This window comes from Eretmochelys imbricata, chromosome 3, assembly GCF_965152235.1.
Source record: "Eretmochelys imbricata isolate rEreImb1 chromosome 3, rEreImb1.hap1, whole genome shotgun sequence".
In the NCBI taxonomy this organism is placed as follows: Eukaryota; Metazoa; Chordata; order Testudines; family Cheloniidae; genus Eretmochelys; species Eretmochelys imbricata.
The window spans coordinates 196,910,624-196,931,522 of record NC_135574.1 but is presented as its reverse complement, the minus strand read 5'-3'; the positions used below and the strand labels follow the sequence as shown (position 1 = coordinate 196,931,522).

The 20,899-nt window shown below is 43.0% G+C and overlaps 1 protein-coding gene across 3 annotated transcripts in view; it reads left to right on the top strand.

Annotated features, from left to right (window-relative positions):
- The first annotated feature begins 572 nt into the window (after positions 1-572).
- The window catches only part of EHBP1 (EH domain binding protein 1), a 320,086-nt gene continuing 299,759 nt past the window's right edge, over positions 573-20,899 (top strand). For all 3 annotated transcript variants that reach the window (XM_077814056.1, XM_077814055.1, XM_077814053.1), the window contains exons 1-2: positions 573-808; positions 1,887-2,310. In XM_077814056.1, coding sequence (XP_077670182.1) covers positions 2,207-2,310 — 104 coding nt within the window. In that variant the 5' untranslated portion in view covers positions 573-808; positions 1,887-2,206. The remainder of the gene's footprint in view (positions 809-1,886; positions 2,311-20,899) is intronic.

The following is a 20,899-nucleotide window of genomic DNA, read 5'->3' as shown; positions in this document are numbered from 1 at the left end:
GTCCCCCCCAGTGAGAGAGGGGGCCCCGGGGCGGGGTCCGTGAGGGGGAGGGTCCCCCCCAGTGAGAGAGGGGGGCCCGGGGTGGGGTCTGTGTGAGGGAATCTCCCCCCCCCCAGTGAGCGAGATGCGGACAGGTCTGTCTGTGAGGGAAGCTCCGTCTCGCCCCTCACCCCAGACGAGGAGCCACGCTCGCTCGCTCACTCGTATCACTTCCCCCTCCCCCAGAGTGAGAACTCCCCACACGCCGCCTCCCTCCCTGAATCCACTCGACACCTGGGAGACACCACCCAATCGCTTGATAGCGTTCGCTCATTGACACCATCACTCACCAGTCGCCAGGCTCCGCAATAAAAACAACCCCGCCCTCCAGCACAGCAGCCAATCAGAGTGCGAGACAGGATCCCTGCCTCCTTGTGCGAGGTCCTCGTGTCCGCCCACTGAATGATCGACGTCGGTCCTCAGCCAATGATCTTTCGCGCTGTTGGGCAGGCTCACGCCTCTGCCAATGGTGCCCCCAGAGCAGTGAGGTTTGGTGGTGGGGGGGAGGGGAGGCAAGTTAGTGTGAGCGGCGCAGTTCTCCAGGCGGAGGGTGATGGTTGTGGAGTGAGCGGCTGCGGGGAGCCCTGGACTGTTCCTTGGGGGGCAGGGGCGCCTGGAGCGGCTTGTGCCCCGCTGTGCCAGGTGGCCCCCGGAGGGATGGACCGGCCCCCGGTGCGGCGGCTGTAAGGGGCAGCGGCGCTAGCCCCGCGCGGTGCGTGGTGCCCGCTCCAGCCCGGCCGGGATTAGCCCTGCGAGGAGCCGCGGGAAGGTAGGTAGAGGGGGGGCCGGGCCCCCGGCTGCTCCTGCCGCCTGGGTTACCCGGGATCCCGCTGGGTCCTGCCCCCTCCAGCCCTGGCTGCCGGCCCCAGGCAGCTTCCTCCCGGGCTCCGGTCCTGCCTCCGCTGGGCCAGCTGCTTTGCCGGGGACCGGCGCTAGCAGCTCATCAGCAGCGGTGACACATGGCTGGGGAGGCAAGGGGGACCGCGCTCAGCATGGAGAGCTGCCTCCCCGCCCCCGGGCTTCCCCCCCCCCCCCCGCCGTTTCATCCCATCTCCCCACCAGCCCCCTGCATATTTCATCCCATCCCATCTCCCCCCCCCCTTCATCCCCTCCCGTCTCCCACCGGGGGCATCAGCCTTTCCGCCTTTTACAGGCCAGAGATTTCACCCCTCATGCCTAGCAGCTCCCCTGCCCAGGAGGAGGGGATTTAGCCACCCCTTGCATGCCTCTGCCCTTTTCCTAGAGATGATGCATGTTTCTCTGTTTCTTGTTTCTCTAGGCAGGAGGGAGAAGCGTTTCAGTGCGGTGAGGGAGATGGGGATCCTAGGGAGCCCCAGCTCAGGAAATATCCTTGTCTCCTCTTTCCCTTAGCATGAACATTTACAGCATCAACACCCTCTTGCATACAGTGTATGCACACACTCCCCTGGGGAGAGGAGTGGGGGGAGGAAACAACTGTTACACCTTTTGTCATCAGCTGGAAGACAAAGAACTTGTCTTTGCTTCCCGTCTGTCCCTCCCTGTGGGTGCATATTGGCAGCACCTCAGCTGCTTTCTGCACTGCTTCCAGGAGATGCTTGGTAAGGCTTTAGGATGGCCCTGACCTGTGCTTTTTTGTTGTTGATGGTGCTGATAAAAGAACATGTTGATTTGTTTCGAGATGGACTTTGCATTCCTGAAATTGCTGCTGCATTTTTATTCTTATTTATTTATTTAATTATTGGGGGGGGACGGGGTGTGTGTTGTGGTTTGCTATGGATGAAAGGTACAAGGTTCTGTACAATTGCAACATCATAGCATGTAACACATTAACCACTGTTTCTCCCCCTTTCTGCTTTGTTTTCCAGTCTGGCAGTCGGCAGATCACCCAGCATATGAGAAGGAATGATGACTCCATGAGGGAACTTCTTTTCAATCACTCATTCGCCCAGTCATGTCTCATGATGCTCCCAGCCAATAGTGTGCCATTCACCTAGACTGGGATTTACCCTGTGAAAAGGAGAGATAGAACATGAGTCCTAAACATCACCTCAAGCTCTTTCTTGTGCATCATTTTTGGTGTATTTATATGTAGAACCCTGAGCATTGGGTACATACACTGTTAAACCTGCTTTGCTAGATCCAAGAACTGCAGCTGTGTGTTGGACTCTGATATTTTCTCATCGTCATGGCTTCAGTTTGGAAGAGACTGCAACGTGTTGGGAAACATGCATCCAAGTTCCAGTTTGTGGCCTCTTACCAGGAGCTGATGGTTGAGTGCACCAAGAAATGGTAAGAAGTATCAACTGTTGAAGTGGTCAAGTGAGTTGCTGGTGCTGGAGCATGGCCATTGCCTGTTCCACTGTGTGGTTTCCCTCCTTTAGTGCAGAAGCTGCTAGGTGGGGTGCAGATCTCTCTCTTAACAAGTGCTTTCCACCCCATGAGGTTAATTATTGCACTCTAATTTGATCATCTTAGGTGGTTGCAGCAGTATTAGACCGTGCATTTATTAGATATAAGGCTGCTAAAAATCAAAGTTCATGTTTTTTAAAGGAAACTTTTCCAAATGTCACCCCAGGTCTCAGAGATGGGTATGATAAGCCAACTATAACATCAAAGGGATACACAGATTTGACACATTTTTCAAGATCAATAATAGTGTATCTTATTTTAGTCTGGGTAGATATGACTTTTCTTGCCTAAAGACTTCTCTTTCCTCTTTCGTCTTTTGAATGGGAAGAGTGAGGACACAGAGCCTTGGGAATTATTTTGAGTTATTTGCTTAGTCAGACAAGAATTTCATGCTGTAATGGCCCAGTGGAACATACTTAGAGCTGGCTAGACTGCAGCAAGCAATTAACTGTATGGGTCTGTTCCAGTCCACCTCTCTCCTTATGCAAAGTGGAATCCTAGAGCTGATGGGATTTTTTTGTCTTGTTTTGCATAGAGGACCAGGATCTAGGTTTTGTTTTTGGTGTTTTTTGTTTTACTATGCAAAGACAAAAAAATCTCATTAAAATACATTATACTAAAACTGAAGTTATATATTAGTAGTTCAGGAGGGTTTGCATTATTTTTCATGTTCATAACTGACTCAGTTCTGTAATGTCAGTGGGAAGTGAGCATGCTTGGAAACTTGCAAAACATCACGGTAAATCATCTGTAGCAAACTTAAAACTTAGTTTCTATCACTTGGCTTTTCTTCTTGTTGGCCAGCTTGGCACTAGCATTGGCTGCTTTTAGTAGTTATGAGTAATTGCTTCTGCTAAGTTAAATTTTTAGAAATATCAATCCAACATACTTGAATCCTCATATTACCCCTATCTTAAAGGGGCACTGTCAAATTAATAATCACTTTTAAAAGCGTTCTCTGCACTTTTGATATTAACTCTATTTCAGTTTTAATAATCTTTACAATCTAGAAAATCTAATTGATTTGAATAGTTTTTTAAGGCCAGAAGAAATCACTATGATCAACTAGTTTGATCTCCTGTATAGAACAGGCTGTAGAATCTGATCCAGTAATTACTGTATCAAGCCTATTTTACCGCTTGTGCCTCTGTTACTTTTGTACATGGCATTTAGCTTGATCAACAAAGCTAAACTAGTCAGTTTGACATAACTTAATTCATGTGGGTAGTGTCACTGGTTTACACTCCACATAGATGTAAATCGGGGCAGTCACTAGGCAGGCTGCAGGCCAAATCCAGACTGCCAGATGCTTTTTGAACGGACTGCTAAAACTTTTTATTTACTTATTGTCATTATTGTTATTGCAGTGTGAAAAATGTTTTTCTGGAATATAGACCTTGACTATACCTTGATCAAGAAATTTAGACTTTGACAAAAAAAAAATTTGACTACCCTGGTGTAAATGTTTATAGGATCTGGGCCCGTATTGGTAACCAGGATAACCACACTGTTGTGAAATGTTTCAGAGATGAGTCTTTTAACAAATAAAGCAAACCCACCCTATACAATCACTTGATTTGTAGACTCCTCTACACTCTTTAAAAAAGAGGAAACCGTCTTAAGACAAAAATGTTCCATAAGCATGAGAGTTAAAATTAAATGTTTCTTCCACAAATGGAAATTCTGTATAAAACACAGGAATGATAAAAATATTTTATAACATTTTAAGTACAGCTTTTGCTGCCTCTGAAATAGACACTAATTTCTGTGTGCTGGTGAGCAACGCTGTTGTTTTTTAAGCTTGCATCTGAGTTTATGGCTGGGTGTAAAGAGCAGAATTGGCGTGAGTGACAACAAAATATGAGAAACTAACCGTCTCTGCCCTGCCTCTTTTTGAAGTCAGGCCTAATGTGTATATGATGCGGCATTGGAACAACAGAGCTACAGTATATTCTTGTAGGTCCATGCTGTAAGTGCCTTTTGATGGGAAATGTAGTAAACACTAAGTGTTATTTTAATGTATTGGCACTCAAACAATACAGTGGTTCTGTAAGAAAATAATGATCCATTCATATTTTAAAATAAATGACAATGGAGTCATAAACACAACCAAAGCAAAATATGGCTGGGAGAAAAGTTGCCTATGAACTCAACAGGAAGAATGCTTATTTACAATTTGAAGATAAGAAGAAATAAATCCATTTTTGATAAGTTAAAACAACAAAAGATTATCTTGTGAATTTCATTGTTTTGTAATTGGTCAGTTGCACTGTGCAACATTAGATGTATTCTTGCAAAGTTCTAATACCTTCATTTTGTTTTGGAGTACATTTTTGTTTTTTGTTTTTCTTGTATTGATCTGAATTTTCATGTGGTGGTCCTAAAATACTTGTTCCTCAAGCTGATAGCTATGCTGGTTATGTAGGAGGTCACAAACACTCTTGTGTTGCTGCTCTACTCTTTAATTGGATTATTTCTCAGTAAGCAGCACATGTCCAGCATAGTGAAGGGATTTTCAGTCTTGCTTTTCCTGGACTCTGTAGTTTCTACTGCTTGCTGCTATTAATGTTTATAGATGGCTACTTCTAGAGATATCATTGATCACTTTATTAATTGTGATGGTACATTTAAAGATGTTAGCACTTTATTGTAAAATCTTATTTTCAGGTGTTTAACTGAACAAACCTGCTTTTTCTGAGCTCAAATATGGCATTGCAAATTCCCACTGAAGCATTTAAGAGTTATGGCTGTTCAGTACCTCTGAAAATCAGGTCACTAATTTAGATTCCCTACGTTTAAAAAAAAATGGTCTGGGTCTTTAATGTGGATTTGTGACTCTAGATACCTCAAAATTTTGATCTTTTTACATCAATCACATGAGTTTAGTGTATATAAAAGGTGCTGGCTTGATAGCCCTTGCTTCTGATATCCTCTGCTTACCCTAAAACAGGTGGGGGAAGTACAGGCTTTGCAGCCTTGCTAATGTACTTCAGCCTTAACCTGGATGAAGTACATATAGTAGGGAGGGGATAGCTTATCCTCCGTTCATTCAGTCCTTGGCCCAGCTTCTATCTAGTACAAATGGTGGTGGTTTGCTTTTTATGGTGTGGACACCTAGTCAGTGGGAATTGGACTGAAAACCACCAAACTCATGTTCATACAGGCCCCCTGAACAGCCATCGGTTGCACTATCTGGGTTGCCAGAGCAAAACTTGTTCTTTATCTGAAACATTAATGTATTTAGTACCTGTGGAGGGAGTAATTTGGTGACTCTGTTGGATTGCATGTCTAGCTCAGTCAGTCTCGATGGAAGAATCCAACAAACGACGCTCCTCTGTAAATGTGTGATTGCTTTGAGCATCTGGAAATGCACTCGTGTCGGCCACAGTGTATAAGAAATGAAATTGCTGATATCCCCTTAGAATGTGAGCTCTCTGTGGCAAGGACTGTTGTTATTTTGCTCATTTATATGTTGCCTAGCAAATTTGGGTCCTAACTAGGCCCCAAAGATTCTACCACAATATATATAATAAATAAGCTTCTATTGAGAGAGGCCTGAATCTTAGAGTTGATTTTAAACCTGTTGCTAAGCTCCTTATGTATTGTTTCTTATCAGATGCTTCTAATACCAAGAGGCAACACATTCACTGTTAAGAACATTGAGATTATGACAAGAAATAATAAGTGACCACAGAGCTGTAACTAAGCATTTTAGCACCTGGGGCGAGCAAGTGTATTTGCGCCACTTCGAGGTGAAGCAGGGGGACCTTGCAGGGTCAAACGCCTCCCCAGATTTCTGCCTTCCATTTAGCGTGGAGTATTTCAAACTATGGGGTGTGCCTGCCCAGGTACACCTGTCAATTTGCTCCCTCTCACTTATCCCATCATCTGGTCCAGGAGTAGCAAATGGTGATAGGGCATCAACCATCCATCACAAATTTGCTACCCCTAGACCAGAGGGTGACAAAGGTGAGAGGCAGCAAATTGTGACACGTGGTTAATACGTACCCATAGTGCACCGCACTCTGAATCAGTACAAGCGCTCTTGGTGAGAACACTTGCCACGGACACAAGGAGTCAAGTAGGCATGCACACCAGTGACATACAGCTGCGGTGACAATATGCTGACATAACTTGAGTTAACATAAGTTGTAGTATAGATATGGCCTTGGATATATGAATTGTTTGGGAGAGGTAACAGCAAAAGTCTGAAGCGAGGCCAGGATTCACTCAGGGGTTTAGACTCCTACTTTTGTGGATCTGGGCCTTCTGCACCCTAATGGCTCAGGAACAAAAAGATGCATAAAAGGAACCAATATCATGGATCTTTTCAAAATAAAATAAAAAAAATTTCATGACTTGGGGGTGTATACCTTATGATTTGTGAATTCGTATGGTCGTCAAGCAATCATGGACCTATAACTGGGTTTGAAAAAGAATTAGGTAAGTTCCTAGAGGACAGGTCTATCAATGGTTATTAACCAAGATAGTCAGTGATGAAACCCCATGCTCTAGGTGTCCGTATCCCTAGCCTCTGATTGCCAGAATCTGGGAGTGGATGACAGGATCACTCAATGACTGCCTGTTCAGTTCATTCCCTCTGAAGCACCTGGCATTGACCACTATTAGAAGACAGGATACTGGGCTTGATGGACCATTACTGACCCAGTACGGCCATTCTTGCGTTCAGGAAAACTTACAGGAGATTTTTGCCTTTGAAAAGGATTTAATGAGAGATAGTATACTGCCCTTAGTGACTATATTGTTCTACCCACGAGCAGTGATATGCGAAAAAGTACTAAGAGCGGATTGAGAGGCAAAGTAATGGTGAGAGAGGCAATCTCCATTGGTGGAACAAGTGAAAATGAAGAAGTTTTGACACCAGGCTAGGAAATAGTTAGATTGGAAGTCACACGGTCCTACAGAAAATAAAACTGTGCTATAAAAAGAAAAAAATGTAGAATTAAAAATTCCGAATTAAAAAACACAGTAAAAACATAGGAAGTGCAATGCTAAAACACAGCTGTCATTACTAAAAATACTAGCAACCCTTTGATTATAAATATTTTCAATGAATATTTGCTATTAAAATCTAAACTAAATAGCACAATGATAGCCGAGATAAAAGTAAATGACAAAGCGCTAAAAGTAATAAAAATAACATTTTCAAAAGTAAACAAATAGAAGGAGCAAAACTATATTTAAAATGGATTACAACAAAGGGAGTGCAGGTCAGGGAATTACAGCAGCAGATAAGAAAGATTTGTGAACTGCTAGGAGACTTTATGCAGACATATTAAACTGATAAGGGATTCTTTTAAATACTCAAAATGTGTGATACTGTGTGTGTGTGTGAAATATTTCATGGAATCAAGTCTCCTGCAGCACCTCTGTATGTTATATCTGGTAGAGAAGAGCTGCCATGTCTAGGCACTGGGATGCCTGTGCCTTGAAAAACAGAGCCCTGGGACTGTTCTGAGGGAGGGGAAATAAAAAAGTTGCTCTGCCCCCACCCTATTTTTGCAAACACTGCAGGTGTCTCACCCTGTCAGGGTAACTGTTACCCCCTCTGCCCCTCCCTGTTCCAGGGTTTTGCCTTCTGCCACCCTCTGGCAGTGCCTCATCCATGAGTTTAACCCCCCACCCCACCTCCAATTTTGCCTCTGGACCCCTTCAGCAGATGTTACTGAGCATGCTCTGTCCGTGTATGCATGCTCAATAGGAGCCAACCAGTGCACTCAGCACGCTGCCACAGTCCTAGCACTGGGGAGAGCCTGCGAAGGGCTGGGGGGAACGCTGAGCACCCTGGGATCTGGCTGACACTGCTGTGCCTGATGCTGCTTGGGCGGGGGAGGGGGGGAATGGCGCTGAAGTTGCTCGGACTGATCCTGCGCATTGCCCCATTTCTGTGCCCTGGGCGGATGCCCTCATTGACTGACCCACCTTAGTCACAGCACTGAGTGACCTCCGTAAGGGGTGCCAATTTAGTGGGCTTCTTAATTCACCTCCTTGTGCCTATTCCTTCTGTATAAAACTCTTTGCTTTTATTATGCTTTTTTGCTAAACCTTTTACATTTCTAAAGTGATTTGACTTCTTTTTCAAACTGCCTGCACTAACTAAAGGCTTAATTTTCTTGTGACAAATGTCTTTTTGGATCAAATAGAGGTATTCTAGACTAGTCCCTGCATCTTAAAAATATCTTTCTCTCTTGGAAATGAAGCAATACTTGAATATTTTTCATCTGTTTTTCTCCTCCATGGTAGTTTCATAACTGGATGCTGCAAGAACTTAAGATTTGGTATTTAATGAGCATGGGAGAGATTCTTCAGGCTTTTTGAGATTCCACAGTTCACTCTAGTCAGTTTGCCTTCCGGTCTCTGCTTTCCAACAAACTCCTGAGCGCTGAAGGAAAGAACTGGAATTTACTGGCTGTTGCAGAAATAGAGATTGCTCCGAGCCTGATCATGTCGAGAGAAGGAAGGTGCTCAGTGCCTTGCAGGATTGGGCCCACAGGGGAGAGTCTCATGAGCATATGGGTGTGATTGTTCAGTAAGGATAATTGTGTGGCAAGGCAAGGTCAATTTGCAGTTTTACAGCTGGAGTTCTTAAAGTCTTTACATTTTAGTGTAGCCACTTTCCCTTTTGAGCCACTGCTTGCATGGGAAAAGGCTTAGCTCAGCCCCCCCCCTCCACCTCCCCCTCCCCCCTCACAAGTTAGGGTTTTATTCTCTCAAATCAATTCTGCTCCTCTTTTTGTATTTGTATTCAGCTTCCCTGATTCCCATATTGAAAATTGTCCCTAGCTCCAAAATCAATTAACTTTCTCCCAAAATCAGTTTTTAACCCTCACCAACTCTCAAATCAAAGTTAGTTCTCCACCAACAACCACAATCAGCTTTTACAAATCGATTTCCCCCTTCTCCAACAAATCAAAATGAATTCCTTCTCAACAGTCAAAATCAATTCTCAGCCCTCACACTCTGAGCTACCCACTTTCCCCCAAAATCAAAATCTGTAGAGCCCTGCAAATCTGCAGATATCTGCTTTATATCTACATCCGTGGACCATTTTTGCGACTCGTGGATTGGATGTGGATACAAAGTTTTTATCTGCACAGGGCTCTAAAAATCTGTTTCTTCTTCTCATCTGAAACTCTGTTCTCCTTTCTTTCTTGTCCCTGCTCCCAAGCATGTAGCTGTTGGGCTCCCTGATTGCTTCCTGCCAAACCCCTTTCCAGTCACTGGCTCCTTAATGCTTATATCTTTCATTCCCTACTCTATCCTCTACGTTGTCTCACTTTCTGTTCAATCTTTCTACTTGCCCTCCACCATCCTTATGGCTACCCAGAATTGCCATCCGGGCACTACTGGGAAGGGAACCTCTGATCGAGTTTAGTGGGTTGTTGTTGGTTGGGTTTTTTTGTTTTTTGTTTTTTTTATGCTATCCCTCCCTCCCCCCCCAAGAAGTTTAGAAATATGGGAGGGAGGAGTCGGAGGTGGGTGTGAAATGCTTCTCGCTACATCTCTAGGATGTTTTATAGATAGATTTGCTAGGTAGATGCAAAAGGCTTACTTTAAGGTTATTTTCTTGGCGCTGTTCCTTCTACCGTTCTAAAATGTTATGGCTAGATTACTTTATTTCCACAGTGCATTCTCTCTCTCTCTCTCTCTCTTTTTTTTTGCATGTGTTGTGATATTTGGTGCAGTTCTTCAAGGCCTAGTTCCTGAAGTGATGATATATACAATTTTTTTAAAAAAAATTTAAATAGAAGCCCTTGAGTTTATAGGGAAAAGCTTGAAAATATGAATCCAGAGGCCACGACAGTGGAAGGCAAATAAAAATAACCTAAACGCTTGTTTAAAAATGAGTTTGTGATTGAATTTTTTTTTTAAAAAATGTCTTGACTCTTGTGGGCTTGATTCATGATTATTGAATGCTTGGGATTGGCAATACTGCATGCTTGTGCCCCAGTCCCACAAAGACTTGCTGCTGGGCGTTGTGTTTACTGTTACCAGTGAGGCAATTTACAGAAATTAAGCACTGTGCCTAATAGTAAGTCTTTGCAGAATTGGGCCTGTAATGAAGTGTTACTGTGTTTCTCTGAGAAACAGAATTCATTCCTGAAATTTCTTGACTTGAGTCAGTGTCCTAGAAATAGGAAAAAGAATTGTGCACAAAAAAACCAGTGGATTATAGCCCAATATAATGGGACAAATCCACTGTAAGGGGTCGGTTTTTATTTCAATAAGTCTCTCTTTTGAGTGCGGAGAGAAAGGATGTCTTATTGACCGGGCCATCCTTAGGATATATGGGGCCCTACGCAGTATTATTAAACTGATGCTCCTACGCCAGCGCATTTGGCTCTGGGAATACGGCCCATGCCTTCGGCCTAGTAAGGAGACTGCAGCACACGCTGGGTGTGTGGGAGCCGACCTGCTCTTACCTGCTGTCCCGGTCATAGGTGCGGACTCCATGGGTGGGTGCTCCAGTGTGCTTTTCTCTGTTCAGGAACTCTGTTCTATTTATTTATTTGTAAAAGCATCTCCCTGTCTGCTCTTAAGAGTCTGTGAAGTCTTCTGCTTTGGATACCTAGTGACTCAGTTTGTGTGCATCTTCCTCTCCATGATGATGGAGTAGAATTCCAGCAGGCTATTGCGCTATTGTGGAACAGCACCAAGGGTTCCTGTCCATCTGTGACTATGTTCTGTGGCCCTCTGTAGGAGATTAGAAATTCTGCAGCTGTTCACATTCCATTTTTAAAAATGGAGGTTTTCAGTAAATGTGCAAATAACTAATATGGTGAATACAGCAGCCCCTGTTTTATGCTTTCCTAGCATTTTCAGTCTTCAACATAAGACAATTCTGTATTAACAATGTTTAAAGAAGTTTATTAACAGTCAGGTGGGAAGTTGGAGGTTTTGACAGTTGACTGTTGGCACCTGGGGAGGCATTGCAGAGAGTTTAGGACTGGGGCCCAAGCTAAAATTACCAGAAATATATATCCAACATCACTGACATCTCTGTTGTCATCTTTAGGATTCCAGGTTCACAACTCATTGAGTTGAATAAGACATTCACAGACGCACCTCTCAGAGTTAGTGTTTCAGGCTGCCTGTAGTCGCGTGAAGTCTATTTCTGTTCACACATTGAAGTTTTCTTCACAACCATGACTTTTCCTTTAACAAACAAAAGAATCTTATTTTCCAGAGCACAACTCTATAGCAAGGGGTGGATTCTACAGCTACTAAATTGTGGGATCTGCAAGACCCTGAATATTAATAATTTTGGGGATAAACAGGATTATGGTTTTATTCTGCATACACATCCAATATGTTGTTGCCAATCTGCGTGAGGTATTTAAAATGGCTTAATATAAGCAGACAATAAAACATTTCTCCGGACTCAGTATTTCTCTTCCTTCTGTATAAAAATTGGTGCCTTTGAAAAATAACTTGTACTTTGTATTCCATTAGATTTCAAGCTATCCTACAGTCTCTTCATATAAACTTGGCTGCTCAGTGCCCCTGAATAACACCTATCTTTAATTTGCTCCTGAGCTAATAGTAATTTACTGACACCTGTACAATTATAGCACTCAGATCCTGGTTTTGAAAAACAAGGAACCACTTCATGATAAATAGCAAGGCAGTGATGTACACAATTGGCCTGGGAAAACTTCTTTGCATACCCACTGACTTTAGTATTAAAAAACCCATATTAAAATAAGTAATTAGAGAATCCAGCTTGTTAATACAGTTCACAGTGCAATGTATACTGCTACTCAATTCACATCATAAACTTCCTTTATTTTGAGTGATGGCTAATTAAGTAAATTCTGAATCCCTTAGTTTATCAAAATGCATAGGAGAAGGTTTAAAATAATAAAGAACTGTCAAAATAGCTTACTGTTCTTTTCAAATAAGGAACTGCACCAGCGAACTGAGAGTTCACTGGGCTAACCTGTGACCAGTGTAGTTGTAATGTATCAGCAAGGGCCTTAGTCCTGTAACACCATCCCCTCTATTTGTCATTACTGTAGTCTGCCTCATCACTCCCAACCTCCATAACTCTGGCCATGTTAGCCATGTATGGTTTATTTTATTTTGTTCTTGGTTGTGTGGCTGTTTGTGGTGGTGATGGTTAGTAACTGTGGAAAAATGGAATTAGTGTCCGGGCCACTTCTGTAGGTAACCTGAATAGTTGAATAGGGCTATGAAAAATTGACTTTCAGAAGAGCTAAGGGTTAGCTTTGCAAATGCTCACACCCACAAGCGGGGCTGGATTTTTGAAATGTGCTCTGCACTCGACAGTGCCATTACAATGCTTATGGCAAGATGTTCAAAAGAGCTCTGCACCAAGTGAGCTGAAATCTTTTGAAAAATCTGGCCATTTGCTTTGGTGTCTTAATGTGAACTGAGCTCTTCTTCAAATTTAGCCCATAGTGGACACAGTACTTGGAACAAATATCTGTGGGTCAAGCAAGTTAACATAAATAAAATGTTTTTTTTCTTTCGTTTCTGCATCAGGACTTTGTTCTATAAGGATGCTAAAAAGCGAAGAGGCCTGCCTCTGTCTGTCATTTAGTTTCTAGTTGCACAAAGCCAAGGAGTCTAGTTTTTCATTAGCCATAGTTTGAAGAATATGTAGACTGTTTCCCATTATTAGTTACTTTAGCTCGTAAGGAACACTTCTTATGCTTCTCGTGCAAAGAATAGGTTTTCTTTCGCTCACCAATACACAGTTTAAAGATCTGCTATGATGGTACTTCCTTTATCTGTTAATGGCTTTTTGCATTCTCTTGATTAAAATCACTTTTCATCCCTTCAAACAACTGCCTTATTATCTCCAGCATCTGCACGTCTTTTCAGAGTACTATTTTGAAACTGGCTGTGCGATTACTAAAGGTATTTTTATTCCTGCGGACTTTTTGCATATACTACATGCTGTTTGAGTTTTCATCAGCATTGAAATGCATCCAAGAGTAATCGTAAAACCACTGGGTTCAGAAAGCTCTTTGTGGCTGGTTTAATCATAGGAGTTGCTGACTGAGACCTGAAGAAATTGGGGACGGTGTTATAAGCAGCCTCAGCATCTATACTTACTGCAAGTCCTGGGAATCTCCTCTGTTGTTGGTGTCCTGATGCTTTTTTCAGTCCACGGCAGTAAAACTTTAGTCGGATGAATCCCTGTAAGGAGAGATTATGCCAGCTGCTCCACCACAAGAATACGGGCCTTTGAGAGAATGGGAGAATATATTCTAGAAAGATCTTTTCCAAACTAGTACTTTCCACACAACTTCAGCTCAGAAATAACCTTCCTTTTAAAGCTGAAAATTAAATGTATAACTTGCATCTTTTCTACTACCCAGTTTCAGGAGAGCTGTAAGCAGCCCATTTTCTTGAGTAAATTAAGCCTGTGTTTTTAATGTGCCATGCCTTCAGTATGATAAGGGCATTTTAATTTTAATATCCTCCATCTTCTGATGTTAGGGTATTTTCTGTTTGCAAAATTAATTTTTTGACCCCTGATTGGAGTATTTTTATATTGGTTTTATATCTTTTTGTGTCATCTGTATTTTGGAGTGGACTGATTCTGAGTCAATTTGTCTTGTGCCCCTGTGTTCCACAGCTGTTAACCAAAGTGTACCTCCCACTGTCAATGCCCCGAGAAGGGCTGCACTGCAGCAGAGGAGGACAGTAAAGATATATGTGTTACCTGCTTATTTCGGTTCCTGGGATGCCCTCTCATGGTGGTGCTTGTAGCCTTAGCAGTATTAGTTGCCTCTGGTAAATCTAGTAATGCTGATATGGTTACTAGCACTAAGGACAGCTACACCAGCTTGTCTCATGGGCTTAGCAGGAAGTGTGGGGACAGGAGTATGAGGTCCTGTGCTCAGGGGCCAACTCTGTACTGAGGAGTGAACCCTGGTAAAGCATTACATGCCAAAAGTCTATCACCTCCTAGAAAATATGCTGACTCTTTAAATTCAATACATTTGTCCTAAAATATTTTTATAGAAGTAGAACAGACGTGAAATGCTTCTTCATTTAGCAGTGAATGCCATATGCAGGGCTCTGCCTTGATTCATTGTTAATGGTAAGGTCTGCAAAATTATAGAACATTTTTCCTTGAGTTATTTTAAAGTATAGGAAAACATGGAAGACTAGTCTACACTGCATCTGGGATTCTCTCTCCCAGCCTGGGTGTTTGTTCTGCTTGAGCTAGTGCGCTAAAAGTAGCAGTGTAGACATTGGCATGAGCAGCGGTGCAGGGTAGCCACCTGAATGTGGACTCAAGATATGGGAACTGTAACTGTACTGGAGTCAGTGAATTACTGTTAGCTCAGGAAAAAGTTGAAGATAGTTGTTATCTGGGGGTGCTGGGCAGCCAAGTATATATGAAGGGACAGGAGGTTAGCTTGAAAGCTGGTGGAACACAGAAAGAATGTTACTTTTCAAAGGCACCAATTTTTATACAGAGGGAAGAGAAATACTGAGTTCACACACATGTTTTATTGGCTGCTTACCAGGGGGTCAGGTAGGCTTGTATTGGGTGGCTAGCCTGTGCTGCAATGTCCGCACTGCAATTTTTAATGTGCTAACTCGAGCAGAGCTAGCCCGTTCGTATACCTGGGCTGGGAGTCATGCTCTCCGCTTCAGTGTAGTCATAAGATAAATTAGGGTGACACATTTATGCGCCATCTTGTGAGAGCTACTAGTGTTCTTAAAAATAATAATGATGACAATAAAACCACTACAAAACCCCTGGGTCCCAAGAAACAGAAAGCTGCTTTCTTGTCAGCCTGGTGGAACAGGATCCCCATTCTCATCTTTCTTCTGTGCTTTGGCGCACATGGGCAGCCAGAAAGTTTAACTCATGGAAGGAGTGAGGATAAACTATATGGCTTTCTTCCTTTTGCGTCCCCCCCACCCCCGCAGCGTGTAGAAGCCCCTCAGAAGTGCTCAGATTCCGTACTCATTGCAACATAACTCCCACTCCACAGCTTGAACATCCTTTAATGATTGGGAGAGTGAGCCCCTGGCAGCGTGGTTCCTGAGTGAATTATGCTGCCAGGAGTGGCACACAGAGTAAGGAGCCGAATGGAAGATCCCCCTGTCTGCATGGCTGCCTTCTGAGCTGGGAAGATGGAACTGAATTTCCTTGCAGGTCTCAGGTACCCCTCCTTCAATCATAGTGGGAGGGATCTGCCATTAAAAAAGGATGAGTATATTGAGATCTCTGCACACTCATCCCTCTTCTTCCTGTGGGAATTTCAGTAGAAAAGGAGACTATAAGACATAGTTTAAGACAAAGGAAGTGATGATTGCTAGATGAATTAATGTTAGAGGCTGGATGCTTGCACAGTTCTAAGACAATATTAGCTGTTGGAGATACTTATTTCTATATATCACTGACCTGAATGTGAACAATATGTATGGTAAGTAAAAATAAATGTTTCAAACATGTAACAGAACTTTCGTGAGAGCAGCTGTGAAGGTCCCCAGCATCTTTCTTGTTTTCATCGGTCTTCACCTCAGTGTAACTCTCTGCCTGAGGATCCAGTGCTTATTCAGGCCAAATGCCTTTTGACTTTTTTTTTACTTTTAATGGGTGTTCGTCCTGTATTTAAAAAATACAGGATGTGGCCCTAGATCAGCAGACGGGACTTTCAGCTGGGAGTTAGAAAGCTAGCATTGGTCACTGAGAAGTACTAGAGCCAATCCCAATTATGGAGATGTGATCACAGAAGCATTTCTGGGAACTAGAGCAATACAAAGTAGAAAAGGCTTTTGTGCTACCAAGGGACGAATCCTACCCCTGCTTCCCTCATCCCACTGATGTGGTGACTTCCTGGCAGTGGCACTGGTGTTCAGCTGTACAAGCAGAGGATCTTGTTTGGGATATTCTGCCCTTGTGCTGCGTGGAGTGCCACTCTACAGAAAACGAGGCCGGGAGTAGGACTTGCTGCTGTGCACAGCCTATGAAAATCTGATGGGATTCCGTGGCCCAAAGGCGGGATTCCTCTACGCTGAACCAGAACACATCAACCCAGTGACTGGCTGTCTGCTGGGGTGTCCGGGTTGCTTCTTAAAGGACCAGTATGAATTACCCAGGCTGTATATTTTATTTATTTCCCTAAACATCCATTGTGTGGTTCAGGAGTACAGTGATGTCTCTTATAAGTAAGAGAATTCAAGAGGTGAGTGAACGCTGATTGCCTGTTAAAGGTGACCTTTAATTACAGACCCAACAGAATTGCACCTGACACAGTGAGAAGGGGTCAGCTAGCACACAGGTCTCTTCAGACAGGGTTTCACCGTTAGAGTAGACTTCAGTGCAGCTTTCACTGTTCTTGAGTTGTAGACAGAGTGCAAAGTAATTTTTTAAGTATGTGCACATAGCAGTGTTATTAAAGAATGTATAACTTAAAGAAATGCAGCAGCAATATTGCATACCAAAACATGTCAGTGTCTTCTATACTGTTTCTCTCACCCCCCACTATCACTCAGAATATGGTTAGAAGATGAGTGGTAAATATTTCTGGAGCCAGGGAGCAAGGATGTTTGTTGACCCAAGGTGTAGGCTTACCTCATGGTCAAAGCGAGTGAGTGGGACTGCAGCCGGGGAACACGGCCTGTCTGGGAAATGAACTCAAGCATCGAGGACTGGTTAGAGATTATCTGAGAGGATGGTAGTCCGGGCTGGACAGAGAGAAGTACCAGGGAGCCAGTAACAGTCAGACCTGCTCTGGGTAAATCTCTGCATGGCTGACAAAAGGGGCTTTAGTTCACTTTCAGGAAGGTAATATGTAAAGCTTTTCTTATGAAGCAGAGGGAGCCCAGCATCATATTAAATTTCAGACTTCCAACTATCGAAGGCAACTCTGGAATACAAACTTTGTTGCATTAAAGTTAAGTCTGTCAAGGGCACTAACTAAGAAGATTTACTACTGAAAACCACCAGTAAAACAAGCAACTGTGCAAGCATTCACAAGAATGGAGATCACAACCTTAGGTTATAGGAATGATTGAGACACTGACTTTGTGCATAACAATTGTCTTGTGGCTAAAGCACTGAACTTGGGTGATCTATTTCATTTCATGACTCTGCCCCAGTCTTCCTGTGTGATCTTGGGTAAGTCATGTGGTAAGGGGCCCACTAAGTCTTGATCTTAGGCACTGCAATCGACAAAACCTCTCTCTGTGTAATCTAAACCTGCTTAACTCTCTTGGTGCCTAAGTTTTTGTGCTAAAAGTTCCCTAGGCACCTATGTTTCTGCCTCTAGGTATGTGCAGTGATGCCTATCTCTAGACCTCTATCTCCTGCTGAAAGAAAGATAGGCACTCTTCTGTGCCATGTCAGGGCTGATCTGGTAGGAGTGGCATGTGGGGGCTGATCTAGCAGGAGTACTCAGAGGCTGCCTACTTCCACACAAAACAGCTGCGGGGAGGGAGAGGATGATGACCTCCCTTACAATCTTTATTCTAGTGGCTCGAGCACTCACCCAGGGTGTAGGAAACAAATGATTCTAGTCCCCTCCCTCCCCCCCCTCTGATGAGGAGAGAGGATTTGAACAGGGATCTGCCACCTCTTAGGTGAGTGCCCTAAGCACTACACTATGGAATAGTCTGTCCGTCTCCATCAATTTCTGTTGTTGTTCCACTTTAATTAAATAATTAATTAAATATTAATTGGGCCAGAGAGAGAGTTAGAATGACCATAGCACAGTAGTTGTGGTGCTCACTTGAGCAGGGACAGAATTATTAAAATCCCTTGTCAAATAATTCCTCGTACCTGAAACCAAATATCATTAGAGACAAAGCTGCTGTGTGAACATCGACTAAGCATAACTCTTGTGCCAGAATATGTCCATTATGTTAGAATCATAGAATATCAGGGTTGGAAGGGACCTCAGGAGTCATCTAGTCCAACCCCCTGCTCAAAGCAGGACCAATCTCCAACTAAATCATTCCAGCCAGGGCTTTGTCAAGCCTGACCTTAAAAACCTCTAAGGAAGGAGATTCCACCACCTCCCTAGGTAACCAATTCCAGTGCTTCACCACCCTCCTAGTGAAAGAGTGTTTTCTAATATCCAACCTAAACCTCCCCCACTGCAACTTGAGACCATTATTCCTTTTTCTGTCATCTGCTACCACTGAGAACAGTCTAGATCTAGTTAAAACAGGAGCAATTCATACTGCACTGAGCCTTCAGACTTGATTTTGCAGAACAAATAATACATACAATACGTATGTCTCAGGCTGTGGCTTCACGCAAAAGTTATAGTGCTTTACTCTACTGACATAGATAAAGCGGTACAACTGCTCCGCTCCCAGTGTTGATGCAGTAATTCCAGTATAAAGGTGCTTATACTGGTATTCCCCTACAGGAAGGGGAATAAGCTATGCTGGTTTAAGGTAGCTTTATAACTGCGTTCATAGTAGGATTATATTATTGAGGAGTGTGGGTTTTTTTTCCAACTAACTGCAGTAGTTATACGGGTACAAAAACTGCGTCGATCAGGCCTCCGATATCTAAATGTATTTTGTTGAAAAGGGAAACAAAAGACCCAGTCCAATTCCATTTAGGTTAAAGAAAAGATGACCATTATCTTTACAGAAAGTTTTAGACTGGACTCTAAAATAGTAGCATAAATCCAGGGGCAGAGTAAAAGTATTCTTGATAGGTACTGGCCATTGAGAATGTTGCTGTTTACTGGTCTGTGCATGAATGAAGTGCTAAGGTTAGTGTGGGAATTCTGTATGTAACCTTGGCTTGTGATTTGCATGATTTGTAATATTTGATTTTTTTTTTCACAGTGTGCCTAAAAGTACATTATATCTTTTCTTGAATTGCATTTAATACATTTAATTGTATATTGACAACTTTTGTTTTGGAATATATTGTATATCACTGTCAGGAAGTTAATGGTCAGATTGATGATAAAGAAGGAATCTAAATCAAAATGTTCCAGTTCTTGCTGTCCTTGAGGAATTCTGTTTGCACTGACTAAAGATAAACCACATTGCTTAATATTTATTATTTCTGCCTGTAAAATGTAACTAGAAAAAGTGTGCTCATTAATAGCAAATGAATTTTCCCAAAACTTCTCCTTTTCATATGTGCTCTTGAAAGGATGATTTTAAAGTACAATTACACTTTTGGGCTTTTTAAATTTGTTTATAACCTTGTAAATAAAATTACAATACCCATGTATAGTTGTCCTCCGTTAAAGCTTTGTTCAATCCAAAATAAGGTCCCTGTTTTGCAAAGCAATCTCTGCAGACAGACCCTTAAACCCACATGGAGTCCTCTTGATGTCAGTGGGTCTCGGTACACATTTCTTTTCAGACTTTTGTGGCTCATATCGTTTAAGTTCCAAAATGGTTAATGTGAGAAGGTTAATATTCCATAAGAAGTAATATTCCATAAACTCTTTTTTCGGGCATTCGTTGATGACAGTTAATGAATATATACACCTCTATAAGAGATAGAAACCCTATTTTTATATTTTGTTTTATGTGCTATTGATCGTTGTCAAGTGTGGTTTAATCCGGAAAGTGCCCTTATACAAATGAGATTGTGGGATTCTCGCTCTCTGTATATTCTCGATGTGACGAAGTGGAACTGTTCTTAATGTTTCCTCTGAATACTGTAGGGGTGTATCAATTTCCCCTATGCATTTCATAAGTCTCTAGGTGGTGGGATAAGGGGGTGTAATTGTTGCAGAGCAAAGGGTCAGTGTACATAAATGGCTGACACCCTGTCTCCTGGCAACTGATATCCTGGGCCCTTCCCCCTTGCAAGGTGATAGCTAAAGGGTTGGAGAACAAAGGAATCAGGTGACCTCCTGGCCCGGGAAAGGGACAAAGCCTAGAGGAGGGCCTGGAGGGGGAGTTAGTGGGGGGCTGGCTGGGGACAAGGAGTGAAGTGCAGACGTGGTTGTCTGGCTAACTGCCCCCCAAAATGGACCTAGCTGAGGGGTCCTGTTCTCTGTACCTACAAGCTCTGTTTTAGACCGTGTTCCTGTCCTCTAATAAACCTCTGTTTTACTGGCTGGCTAAAAATCACGTCTGACTGCGAAGTTGGGGTGCAGGACCCTCTGGCTTCCCCAGAACCTTGCCTGGGTGCACTCTCTGTGGGAAGCGCACGGAGGGGCAGAGAATGCTGAATGCTCCAAGGTCAGACCTAGGAAGGTGGAAGCTGTGTGAGCTTTTTGCCCTGAAAACAGTCTGCTCACAGAGAGGAGACTTTACCAGAGTCCTGACTGGCTTCATAGGGAGCAGTTCCAGAGCATTGCCCATGGACTCTGTGACACTCTCTAACTTCAATATTGCACTTGTACAGTTCACAAGTTTCCTTTTAATTTTCTTTCACGTTAGCAAACACTGAAAAGCTAACCTGGGATATGAAATCAGAGTTCTTTTGCCGCTAAGTAACAATTTTGTTGATAGTACATAAGGCAAA